The sequence below is a fragment of the Parus major genome, chromosome 3 (assembly GCF_001522545.3).
Source record: "Parus major isolate Abel chromosome 3, Parus_major1.1, whole genome shotgun sequence".
Classification (NCBI taxonomy): domain Eukaryota; kingdom Metazoa; phylum Chordata; class Aves; order Passeriformes; family Paridae; genus Parus; species Parus major.
Genome location: NC_031770.1, coordinates 10,375,764 through 10,389,141, shown reverse-complemented (window position 1 = coordinate 10,389,141; position 13,378 = coordinate 10,375,764). Strand labels below are relative to the sequence as shown.

Below are 13,378 nucleotides of genomic sequence, written 5' to 3'. Positions count from 1 at the left end.
AGCCATCTAAAATGCAGAGATGGTGGAATCTACATCCTCTCCTTTTATGGGTTGTTCACATAAGGAGAATAGAAACTTCCCAAAAAGTAGAAAAACAACACTGGGAAGTTTACAAGAAGCAGAGGTAGATAAAACCAGAGGTAGTGTACCTGTTCTCCCAAGAGAAACCTTTAACTGCTTCTATGAAATACAACCCCTATTTTGAGCTAATGCTGCCCTGGAAGAACATGACTGTTCTCAAAATACTGAATTTTACAGCTTTATCAAATCTCAGCACTTGATCCCAAAGCTCCAGGTTCTGTCCAGTCAGTCCAGACACTGATGAGGGAGCTCCAGAATGGAAGCCAAGCCCTCCTGGCCCTATGAGCTCCTAAAGCCTATGCTGGACCTTCTTATTTCCAAAAAGAGGGAAAAGTAAGAAAAAGAAGATCAATCTCTTTAGGGGAAATACCCTGTAGTTTAATTTAAATGGCAAATGCAAAGTTAAAAAAAATTAATAAAAAAAGCCCGACATCTGAAAGATCCAACAGTAGAATAAATAAATATACATACAGCAGTTTTCAAAATAGTAATATCTTAAAAACATACAGCAACTCTCAGAAAATGTCTTGGAAAATGACAGACAATACTAATAGTGACATTGTTTAAATATTTAGTATTTTAATTTAAGAACATGCACTTTCTCCTCTGTATATATTTCAGGAAAACATGGAGTCATGCTGTAAGCATGGGGTCATCTCTACTATTAGATTTGTCTTTTTATTGTTCCTTTGGAGAAAAACATGTATGATTGTTGCTGTTCATTCTACTTTTTTAAATTACTGGAGAAAGCAGAGTTCTGTGTCTGAAGGGGGAGCAGATCACCACGTGGAAGCCTGAGGAGAATCCTCCAATGCCTTTCTGGGAGAATGGAAAGCTAAGCCTGCTTACAAACAAACAATGCCTGCACTGAGGCTTTGTCTCCTCTTGATCTTCTCTCCTTCTTGAAGTTCCTGTGAGTTCAGTGGGATGTTTGCTCCCAAGGGTTTTCCTTGACATTCAGGTGATGTGAACTGCTAAGGAGCAGGACAGTCCTCCCTCCTCTGCAGTTCTGCTGCTGTCTCTGACAGATGCACGACAGGCACAGCCCTGTGCTGCCAACAGCACAGAAAGGACTTGTTATTTCACTAAACTCCTGAGATCTAAACCACAAGTCAGTTCTCTAAATGTTAACAAGGAAGGTCTTGAAGTTTACATCTTTTAGATGATGGCTCCTCCATTTTCAGTGCTTCTGAGTTACTGGAATCAGCTTTGCCCTTCTCCAAGATGACAGTGATGCCAGACAGGAGGTACCCCCCACCTCCACTCATGGTCAGCTTGGGATGGCTGCGATCCGGCAAAACCTTTAAAACAAATAAACAAAAAACAACAAAACACACCCAAAACACACCCCAGAACCAGCACCTGCAAAAATCCATTGTGTGTGTGCACATCGTGCTGTGTAATCTCAGTTTACAGGACAGGATGGATGTACATTTTTTACCCAGCCACAACACGAAACAGCCATTTGGGAAGTGTATTTCTCTTTAAAGTATCTGCAGAGGAGAATTCAATTGTAGAAATCCATAATAATACAGGCTGCTGCCTCACTGGTTACTTCTTCATGGCATTGCCAGCAAAACTACAAAGCCAAGGTCTGAGACCCATGAACGTGGCACAATGTGCTCAGAAGTGAGGTACTCTGCAGGAAAGCACAGCTGCTGCACAAACCAGCCTGAAGGGTTTCTGTGATTTCCAGTTCTGTCCCTATCACGTTTCTGCAGCCACCCTTATGGTCAGACACAGCAGTGAGCCTCCCTTTCAGCCACATCACACCTTTTTGTAAGGACTGTCCCTGCAGGTCCCAGAGGTTTTACTTGTGTCCAGGACACCGCAGTGCTGTTCTCACTGCAGCTGGACACTGCAGCCCTGGCCAGGCCCACCTTGTGTGGACATCTAGGAATTATTAACCCTGGCACTTGCCTACAAATATTTCAGTAAATGTTTAATAAAATGCAAGAAAGTCTTTCCACTGGAGATCGCTACAGTGAAGCATTAAAGCTCTTCAGAATACCCACTACTCTTGGGTAGAGCAAATGCCTGAGCTTACACATTGTTTCAGTCACTCCAACCTCCCCCCTATTTTCAGGGAATGTTTTGCTCCCCAGAATTCCCATGGTTTTGGCAGCCCCGTACTGCCATCCTTACCTGGTAGTTCCGCAGCCAGGTTTCAGACAGTTTCAGGTTGATGACTCCACCTCTTTCTCTCAGCTTGGTGTAACACTCTAATAATGGCTTAGACAAACCAAAGAGGAGAAAAACCAAAGGTTACACAGCAGAATGGCACCAGGCTTGAACTGTAACAGCAGAAGTAACATCCTGATTTACCTCTTTATATTGGCAGTAGACAACAAAAGGCCTCGAAGGAGCAACAAATTCCAATAAAGAAAGTAACAAGGGTGTGGGATGAAACTTGCTGGCTACAATTAAGCTGCAAAATAAAGTTTCATACACATTAGTTTTCTGCTTTTGAACCCTACTCACCTAGTGGCATTTCCTCCTACTTAGCACAGCAATCAATTACAGCTGAGAAGTGTCTCATCAGCACATTTTCATTGCTCTGACAACTCCCCAAATGTAAAAACAAATCATGACTTCCTACTGGTGTAATTGAGAGGCTGAAGCATTGTTCCCCGAAGTGCAGAATATTAAATGCATTGCAGGAGCGTTCACTTTAGCTGTGCTGGGCTCCACAACAATTGTTACAATCTAAGAATTTCATGTTGCTTGCTCTGCCTCAAGACCATTTTCCAAATACAATTTAAGTTTTGTGACTGCCACATGTTGCTTAGAATGTAACCTCAGTCGTGACTCTTTAGACTGAGTTGTCTTTATTTAATAGTTTTATATAAAAAGAATATTTAAAGAGAGAACAAACCCTTAACAGACGTGACTAAAATCTTTTAAAAAGAAAACACGTCCTTGACAACCTAAAGGCTTCATATTTTATTCTCCATCCTAACATCACACGATAACTGGGATCAACAGATGGTTGAGATTCTTTACTGCTATTTCCAGTTTTCGTCCAAAGAAATCACTGCTGAACTACACTGCAAGAAGTGGTTGATAATTAGTTAATTAGTTATTAAGTTGTGCTTGTGCAGAAAGAACAGGCTAATTAAACTCCTTCTTCACAGTGTACAGAGACTACAGAGATGCCACATCAATTAACATTTGTTCTCCAGGGGAATGTGCAGCACTTGAGCAGAGTTAAACTTGCCTGGCAAAAGGGACGTAAAAATTGATGCTCAATTTTGTAAATACAACAGAGATTAGGAGGTGAGATAATTCTTTTTCAATTGTTCCCACTTTGGTTGTTTGCCAGCCATGACCTCGCAGACCATTTACTTCAAATGCAAACCTCAAAAGAACTGTGCTCCATAATGAACCGAGCAGGCTCATCCCGTGCTTTGGAAGGCCTGGAATGCTGCACTGGCACTGCCAGGGGCTCTGCCAGACTCCAGGAAGGGAAGTGAGGCCTGAGAGACTGGGGAAAATCAAACGCTGCTCTTTCATATGGCAGCACAGATTGCTGCCAGCAGGGAGCCTGGCCAGACACAGAAGTGATGCAGCGGGTGAGGGGGGAACAGGAAGAGGTAGAGGAAGGGCAGGGAAGGGCAGGGAAGGGCAGAGGGAGAGAGATGGTCTAATTCTGAACACATGGCGTGTCTGTGAACCAATTTCTGCTTCCATAGTGCCAGGAAAATGGAATAGCCTGTCTCTAAAGTCTTCATTAGAAGAATACCAAAGACCCAATGAATATCTTCCTTTTCCCCCTCAGTGACCTAACATCAGACCTCAACTCACATAAAAGGAATTGAACAAACAGATTCAGTACAAAACATGTTTTACCACACAACTGCACAGAAGGTAGAAATTTAACTGAAATGGTATCTTCTACATTCAGTAATAAATACTGTTAAATTCAGCACCTCAAGATTTCTCCTGAAGTTGGTACCCACCTTCACCTAATGAACAGCTTTTCTTTACTTTGCCAGTAAGTCCCAGTCTTTCTCCCCACCTCCAATGTTAATCATCTTTTTCCCTATCCTTTCCCTGTTTCTCTCCTACAAAAAATCTCCAAACTCTTATTTTCCCTGGCTGTTTCGGTGCAGAGTTGCTAATTTGAAGCATTTCCTTATTCCATGCCAAGTTCCTGATCTCGAGGAGCAGCGGCTATGAAAGGCAGATGACTCAAGAAAGGGGATCAGGGCTGAGCCCTCTGGGACAGTGCTCTCAGGCACCATAAATTCTGTTTTCCCCCATCCTGCTGGAGCCTTCCTAAATCCAGCAATCACACATCCCTTCAGGAGTGTCATTTGTTACAGCTTTCATGCATTACAGAGAGCAAAAGGAGGATAAAAGTGATTGAAAACAAGTAGGAGACAAATACTAAACAACTGAATGTACTATTTTACATGGAAGGAAGTGACAAGTGAAGTCAAATATTAATTTTTCCTTTGCCAGATCACGGACAGGCATTAATTACAGTGATGGTGCAGCAAACAGCAGCGAAACCAGGCCCAAACACTGCCACTCTTCAGGCAGCTCAATGGCCACAGCCACTGCCAGAAAAATGTGCTGAGCTTTTTTACAAACTTCCTTGACCATTTTAGTGCTTCAGAGAACACAGAATGACCTGGTTCTGCACGGTTATAAATTCTACCACTTAAATATGCTACATGAGCTATATGAATGAGCATGAGTTAAAATATTTTATAGCAATAAAACCCAAAAATTACACACAAACATTTAAAAATAACCAATAAATGTGCAGTAAATTTTTTCCAAGCAGAACAGCTTCATTTCCAGTCAACCAATATTCCTTGGAGGAAAAAAATTAATATGAATGTTATTAAATTAACTAAATTAATGTCACCTGGTTAACTTGAGTAACTTCAGCATTTGCTGAGAACACAGTGAAAAAGTCACACCCACCAAATGCTCTTACACTATTTTGGAGCTCAATTTCTAGGAATATATTTATTGTATTTGTTTTAAATGTATCATATTAAATCTTTATGTTAAATTGTTTCTCAGGAATAACTGATCCTGTTTTACCTGCAGGTAAAATAAAGTTACGTGGTTTTTATCCTGTGTAAAAAGGAAATTAGTTTCTAAAAACAAACTAACCAAAAAGAAACCCCAGAACAACAAATTTAGTTCCACTTTAATGAATTTAAAGCCTCAGGTTCTACTTTGCCAATTAGAATCCCATGATTTTTTTAGCAGTCATTTTGAATTAGATTTTACCTGGATTCTGGTTTTCTTTGGATAGTTTTTTTTTTTTTTACTATTTTTTTTATATTTAGTTGACTTTTAGATAATTTCAAGCCATTTAAATGAAAGAAAAAATCTCAACCAGTGCCTTTTGTGCCCTCAGTTCTCTGCTCCATCCCATTGCCCCCATGGTCTGGGGTGTTTCAGTGAGAGCACTAAATTGAGAACACCATTCCCAAACTGTGATAGCTCTAAGCAGACTCACCCATCAGCATTCTTCTCACTCAGCAAAGCAGCAGCTTCTTTCAGCTTTTTCCTTCTCTCCCACTGTTTTATTTGCTTTTCCCGAACCTTTGAACAGCAAAACAAACAGTTGGCACTTTAACTGGTAATTAATTATTGAATCATTATTGCCTGGACTGCATTTCCACTTTTTGAATCTTAATGTAAGACAAAAGACAACTTCCAGGGCTCCACTTTAACACCTGACTAAGCTGTATTTCAGCAGGGCTGATTCAGACAGCAGAATTTTATGTCCACAGATGTTGTGAAACTTGAACAGCCACAATAAATATTCTTACATTTTCTTTATTTTCTTTTTCTTTGTTCTCTTTAAATTCTACATCTTCAGCATTAATGTCCATTGTGTCTTGCTCTTCTGCTGGATTGATCTCCATAGGTGCCTCAGGAGCAGGTTCCTCCTCTGTTTCCTGCAGGGAAGTCTGTTTCTCCTCACTCAATCCATTGCTTTCCTCTTCCACCAGTGTGTTCTCCTCAGGGTCTGCAGGCAGAGTCTCTGTAGTGAATGTCCCAGACAGGAGACTCTCCACTTTGCTGAGAGGAAATTCATGAAGATTGTCAAAAAAAGGTTTGGGAAATCCAAAACAACTGGTGGCAGCTCTAACAGGCCCCCCTCCTGGGTACATCTGAATGATGGATCCATAGCCTGTGGGAGGGAAAGAATCAAAACACATTGGAAAGCCAGAATTCTTACAATTTTAAAATTCTTTCTCAAATGCTTAAATGAAGGGTCCATTTAAGAAAAAGGAAGTAAATTGCCTGCTTTTAATCAAACCATCAAATTTATGAAGCTGTGGAAATATGCCTCAAGATAGAAAACCTTTCTTGAAAGGACAAGGTAACTCATGGAATATTTGTGTATTAAACACGTATTCAGGATTAGCTCAGAGCATATAAGCAGTGACAAATTGCTAGAAAAAGTTAATTTAATAAACAGGTAAATGACAAAATTTCTACAGTTTCTGTTACTTATGGAGATACTTGGATAAAACCCAAAAGTTAATTTCAAAAGTTCTATTAGTGTCAATTAGGCAAAGAATTTCTTCAATATCCAGGCCCCAAAGGAAGAGCTGTGAGATGTTAAACACACAAAAACCAACTTTCTGATAGTTAAGTGAAATTGTATCTTATTTACTCAAGAAGTAGCCCTATGGCCAAAAGTTGCTGAAACAAAACTGATCTGTAGTAGCACTGTTTGCTTCCAAGACAACATGGACAGCACATCTGTGTGCACATCACATCACTTCCTGGCTTCTGGAATGTAATTGTCACCTCTATCTGGTGTCTTAGAATAATGAAACTGATTAACTGAGTTTGAAAAACAAATCAGGAGTCAAACTTCTCCTAAAATGTGCTCAAGGAATGTCGCATACATTCAAAACACATGTGTTTTGGATGTTTTGCACACCACACACTAAATCTGGTGCAGTGAACAAGAGGAACAGCAACATTTCCAGTGCTGTCAGAAATGCACTGTCACTACTGTGTCTGCCATTCACCTTCCTGGACTTCCTGGTGTCTGGGAAGAATCTCCATACAAGCTCCTTACAGCTTTTTCTGAACTCAATGTCATTATACTAAGAGAGGAACTAAAACAGATCTGCATACAAGGCTATCAGTGTAATAAAAAATAACTATAGAAACAATTATATCAAATTTAATTCTCAATTTTTAACTTTTTTTTTTTAAGTACGAAAAATAAACCCAACTGATGCAGAAACTTTCCCCAGTGGAAAAACAAGTTTCTCCTTGAATCCTGGAGGTGCTAAGACCAGATTTCAATAGCTGAGGAAGCATTTTGGAGTGCTGCCTTTCAGCAGTGTCACACAGGTGTGCATTTCCATGCCCCTTGGTGTGTGCATGAGTGAGTGTAGCTCACCCCCCATTCTCTCCATCACAGCCCCCAGCACCAGGCCTGCACACGTTTCCATGACAATCATCTTGTTGCCAGCGTGGATGTTTCCCAAAGTCAGCATCTGAGCCAGGGTGTCGTATCTCAGGTGGCTGGAAGACAAGAGGGATTTAACAAACATCAGTTTGCTTAGAGATACTGCCTACTAGCCCAGGAGCCTGCCAAAAAAGGTTGGATTTCAGGTAGATGCAGAAAAAGCATCAGTGCCCTTCAGAGTCACCACACAGAAACTTTTAATTAAACATCTGATAATGAAGAACTAGAATGGGAGCTAAACAAGAAAGCAGCCAGGAAAAGCAAAAGCAGGATATGCAGTAGGGTGCACATATCAAAGTGGACATCTTGTGCTGTGCCCGTCAGAGAAAGTATTTTTTTAACCTTTTGTTTGTTTTTTCTCTGGCATGTCAGCTTTGTAAAGAACAAATGGTATGGATGCATTTCCTGATGCAATAATGAACCTTGTGGTTTTCATCTATTTTGCAGGAGCCAGCACCACCTACAACCCAGGACCGCAATCCAATGCACTCACTGAGCAGACTCCATGATAGCTACACTAATTACAACTAATCTTTAATAGCAAAAAGCAGCCAAGTGACAGAGATGGTATAAAGAGAAAGGTTTGAGAAGCCTTAGATAACAAGATTTTAAATCTCAGCATCTTAGAGCTACTATTCCTGCATTTAAAAAAAAGTATCAGTCCACATTTAATATCTGTTATAATGTATCTCTTAGGTTAGGTGAGTGAAAATCAAACCAGGCCAGATCTCTGTAGTCATGACCCCTCTGACTCCCACCCCAATCTTACCCACCCGTTTTTAAACCCTGGAGACTCCTGACTGAAGGATTTTGAATCCCTGACGCACTAAAGACAACAATTCTTGCCCGTGGTAAGTGGCTGGTTATCTTGTTACTGAGCCAGAAAACAGATGTTTGGCCACCAGCCAAAGCAGATAAGAGGTACCTTTGAAAATCAAAGAACTTCTGTATGGGTAATTAGCAAGGTGGTGCTGATAGGGAAATGGTAAATTCTGGTGCTGCATGCTAAAGAGTTCTGTTTGCTGCAATATTGATTAATTTTCTGGATCACGTTATCATTCATTAAATTGCAATCTTCGTGTTGACAGGAAAGAAAAGAGGAGAGGTGAGTATTATACACTTTGGTATAGTGTAGGTGTTGAAAAAGTATTAAAGTATCTTTCTCTTATTGTTTGGAAAAAGAAACAAAATGAAAACTCACTTAATTTTTCCAGGTTCCCTTGCATAATACATGGTTGAAAGGATTCGAGTGGATGGTTTCACAATTGTAATAACCGCCTCATATCTGTAAAAAAAACATGGTAATGGTCTTATTTTAATCTCAACAATTTAGGGAATTACCAAGTATTTTTCACATTTCAAAATTCACTTACTTTTTTTTCTTCTTCTTTATGTATTTATCTTGAGCAAATTCTGTTTTGTCTCTGAATGTTGTACTGTTCTCTATTAACTGTTGAACTATTTCCTTGGAAGAAACAATTCATTTTTGTTACAACTAGCATTTATTTCTCATTCATTTCATAGACAGCAATTTTTTTAAACTAGCATTGAAAATATTTCCTTCCAGTAGAGGCATGTATACCATGAATTTCTCCTGACACCAATGGCAAAGTCAATCTCTGTTAACTAACAGGACCAGTGAGGCATTACACCGATTATGTGTAGGAATTTAACCATAGTTTTGCATAAAAATCATAGAAATGAAAACGTTTATCCTGAACTATTCAGTAATACTTCATTTAACCAACTCCCTCTTTGGGTCTCTCTCTGATTCCAGCATCTCTGAGGGTATCTTTTTTCCCTGTTTCATGTAGTTCCTCCACTCTGCTCTGGTTAATCACCAGACATCTCCCTCACTCCAATAATTTTTTCAGTCTCACAAATTTTGCCACACTACTGTACCAACTTCTTATACAATGTCCAACTCCTTAGCATTTATTACTTCCTGCAATATTCCTCCTGATTGTTTCCTTCTCTAGCTCCCAGGTCCTCCCAGAATTCCAGGTTTGGTTTCTTTGATCTCCTTGTTCTAATGTCCCCCCTTTGCCAACCCAACTCTTTCTCATGCTTTCAGATTCCAGCTGGAGGGATCATTAGGACCTCCAGCAAAACCAAACCAATCCAACAGGACTCTCCTTGCTCAGGGCTTGTCTCCTTGTTCCAACACAAGAACAAAAAAGCTGCTGTTTTGGGTTCTGTGATCCAAGTAGCTTAACTGCTAAAATTATGGGTTCTATTAAACATGGACGGGACAAGTGAAAAAATAAGTATTTTCAATTTGGACACTGCAGCTCCACATGTGCTTTAAAAACCTGCTCAAAAAAATAGAGTGGTGCAAGTACTCCTCACTTCCTTTTGCTGCTTTTCAGGCCCTTATTCCTTCAAACACTTAACATGTGTTATTAATGATTTGAAACAGAATCTCTTTCTTTTTTGCTTTATTCTAGGAAAAAAAATAAATTCAGTGCCTGGGCTGTTTATGTTGTTCTGTAGGGGTTTTTTTTATGTTCCAATAAAACTTACAGTGAGGAAACAGGGAAGTATCCTGCATCACCAAGACACACCATTCACAAACAGGAATTCATATTTTAACAGACAGTTAGGGAGGGATAACATCTATTGCTGCTAATGTCGCTTAAAATGAATATTCAGTTACAGTCCAAACAGCAGAGTTAATAAAAGCACAGGAGATGCACTGCACAGGCATGCTGAGAACACACAGGAAAGTCAGAGCGATCTTCTGCCATGGACAGTGAAAACAAAAACTATCAAAGCTGTCAGCCTAATTAGCACATTCTTCTCCAAGAGAAAACACAACCAGCAGCACAACCATGGAAACAGAAAAACCATTCCAAACTGCTTGGACCCAGCAGGCAAAAGCAGAAAAACCGCTCCAAAGAGCAAGATGCAAACAGGAGATGATCTTGCTGTAAGCATAAGCAATTTCCCGTGTTTATTAGAAAGGGTAAACCAAAGACAAGAGAGGATTTTGCCTGACAGCATCTGCAGAACAGAACTGGCTGCAATGCTTTAGTAACAATTTAAGATTGCTTAAAGATCCCTTACTTTATGAAAGGTGCAGGCTTAAATACCAACTCCTTTTCTAACAGAACAGAACTGATCTCTTGGGAGTACTCTTAGTTTTCCAGGTACAGATAAAGCAGCAGCATCACCCCTGTCTGGCAGACACTGCCCATAGGCACACTGGTGGCACATTTGTTATACAGTGTTATATGTTAAGACTTTTGTTTGGCCATAATCTTTTCCTACGCCTTTGAGAGTTTAATTATTGCACAATTTTAATACCTCTGTAGTACAGAAATAGTATTTTGAACATCATACACAAGCAAAACCAAATGGTGATTATGTGAGCTGTACTTTTTTATCTGTTACGACTTCTGATGCCATTTATTCCTTCCTCTGACAAAGTTGCCAACCTTACATAAAGTTTTCTCTGAAAACAGGCTTAGCATTTTTGTAAAGCCAAAAAACATGACTTGACCAGAAGAACAAAGAAAAAGCACTGAAATCTATGCACAGATAAAAAGAATATCCTTTTTCAGAAACTAAAATATAACCATCAAGGTAGCACAGAAATGACACCAAAACCTTATTTTTACCTGTCCTTTAATACCCTTGTCCTTCAAAGCCTTTATGTCATCATGAGTCAGTTTTTGAGACTTCCCATCGTCAACTATGTTACGATTATCTGTCCCTGCTTCCTTTGTTTCTAAAGGAAAAGGATATAGGTTTTTAAAATCTAGCTCCAAATAAGTGGGAGAAACACACAATTTTAGTGTCACAGAAAGCAGATCTCTCATGGTTAAAACACACATTTTTCCTGGCCTTGCAAAGTACAGCGTAAGCACAGAAATGTAATACGTGAGATAAAACTTAATGTAAATAAAATCACCCAGAGTAAGGTTCAAATTTTCTCCCATGTTAAAAAGATTATTTTTTACAGGATTAATGAAACCAATGATGGAGACAAATCCAAGCACTTTTATGACACAAAGAAGTATAAGTAGCATGAAGTTAACAAATTATTAATAGAAAGCTTTCCCAATTTCTTTGGTATCATCAAAGAAACAAATGAATTTGAAATATTTTTTCCAACTGTCAGTCTTCTGGGATACCTGTGGTAGTCTCTTCCACCTCTTGCTTTGGCTGGAGGTTTCCACCACTGGTTACTTCAAAGGTAGTTCCATAAATATGTCCGATGGCATTATCCAGGTAGAACCACTGCTTCTCAAAAATTATTTTTCTGAAATGACAGAAAAGTGAGTAATACTTAAAGCATTATTTTTGCTGTATCTGAAACCCACTATATTTGAGTCTAAACTACAGCTTTATATATGACATTTTCATCTATATTCCCCAAAAAACGCAGGACAAGCACAAACAGTGAAATTAACCACAAAATTAAACTGAAACTGGTGAGGAAAAGGACAAAGAACTTAAACAGACCATATAGGAGTAACTTCTTTTTTTCAGTTCAAAAGAATTTTCAAATGACAGATAAAACAAGGCTATGGCACTTGTCAGCATCATTTTTTGACAGAGAAAGTCAGAAATGTATTAAATCCAAGCTGGGTCATACAGAGTAGTAGCAAAAAGATGAGCATGGTCCTGTATTTTGTAAAGCTCCTCTGAAATAACATTTGCCAAAAGACTACGAAGAAAGCAGACAGCAGAGTGTGTCTTGTAATCTGGAAATGTTTCATAAAAAAAAAAATAATTAATTTACCACCCCTTTAATTTTGATTGCACCCAGGCAGGTGTGCATTTTTTCTTTTTTCATGTGGATCTTTTTCCAGGATCCACAAAGCCTTTAACTTTCAGGGTGACCAACAAAGGCTGCCTTGCTATCCCTGGAAATACTAATCTTGGCAAATGAAACAGGTATCAGGATCTATGCCACAGTCACATTCAAATCCAAATTTGCCAATATGAGCCCTAAATATGCAAATTATACTCATCACTAATTCTGAACTACACCCTTTTCAAACCAGTCTCATTCAACCATAGTACCTTTAAATCTCCATACTATTAAATCAGATATCTGGGCTATGTTACCTGACACTGACTTCTACACACTGGTCTACAAAATTCTCTGTTGCCAGGGGACGAGCCCAGGCTGTGTCCAACGATTTTAGCATTCCCTGCTGGGCTGCGGGCGCTTTCTTGCTATGCCAGTTGGCCTGGGAGAAAGAAATGGGAAACCTTTCATGGCACCCCCTCCAAAGCGGAGTGCCAGCATCCTCCTACACACTGACGCCGCTGAGCACGCTCGGGGCAATTAACAATCCCTATTAGCATCTCACAGAAATTGCGTGCCACGGCGACCACTCGCTGTTCGGGCTCCTCTTCAATCGGCACCAGTTTGACACCGACAACGCAAAACCCCCTTAAATCTCTCTCAAACTCTTATCAGAAATGCGGCCAGGAGACCTTCCGGGTTTAAGGGGTTTTTTGCCATAGGAGCCGAGGCAACATTAAAACCTTTCCCGCCGCCTGTCACACGAGCCTCACGAGGCCGCTACTGCTGCCCGGCGCGGCGGGACAGGGACCGGCAGCGGGACCCCCTTCCCACCGCCGGGGCCCACCACAGCCGCACCGAGAGTGGCGGGGGCGGAGGGCACGAAGCTCGGCCGAGGCGCCGAGCGGCACCGGGAGCCGCCGGCGCGGCGCTCACCTGCGGCGCAGCACCGACACGGCCTTGAAGACCTCGTCCCGCTTGAGCACGGCGCAGTCGCCCTCACGGATGCGCGCGCTCGGGCCGCCCTCCATGGCCGCCGCCGCCGCTCACGCCGGGCTTCTGCGCAGGCGCCG

At 40.6% G+C, this 13,378-nt stretch overlaps 1 protein-coding gene across 3 annotated transcripts; it reads right to left on the bottom strand.

Annotated features, from left to right (window-relative positions):
* Window positions 1-433: 433 nt before the first annotated feature.
* Window positions 434-13,360, bottom strand: TRMT6 (tRNA methyltransferase 6). 3 transcript variants are annotated; one of them, XM_019006012.2, is made up of 12 exons: window positions 13,242-13,308; window positions 12,623-12,747; window positions 11,683-11,810; window positions 11,167-11,276; window positions 8,920-9,011; window positions 8,748-8,831; window positions 7,478-7,602; window positions 5,880-6,244; window positions 5,564-5,649; window positions 2,407-2,509; window positions 2,227-2,313; window positions 434-1,382 (listed from the first exon to the last, which is right to left on the bottom strand). In XM_019006012.2, the coding sequence occupies exons 2-12, from the start codon at window positions 12,703-12,705 to the stop codon at window positions 1,209-1,211; spliced, it is 1,437 nt and encodes a 478-aa protein (XP_018861557.1). In that variant the 5' UTR covers window positions 12,706-12,747; window positions 13,242-13,308; the 3' UTR covers window positions 434-1,208. The 3 variants fall into 3 exon arrangements, with proteins under 3 accessions (XP_018861557.1, XP_015476878.1, XP_015476879.1); XM_015621392.2 differs by lacking the exon at window positions 12,623-12,747 and having other exon boundaries at window positions 13,242-13,360; XM_015621393.2 differs by lacking the exons at window positions 11,167-11,276; window positions 12,623-12,747; window positions 13,242-13,308 and having other exon boundaries at window positions 11,683-11,776.
* Between the last annotated feature and the right edge of the window lie 18 nt (window positions 13,361-13,378).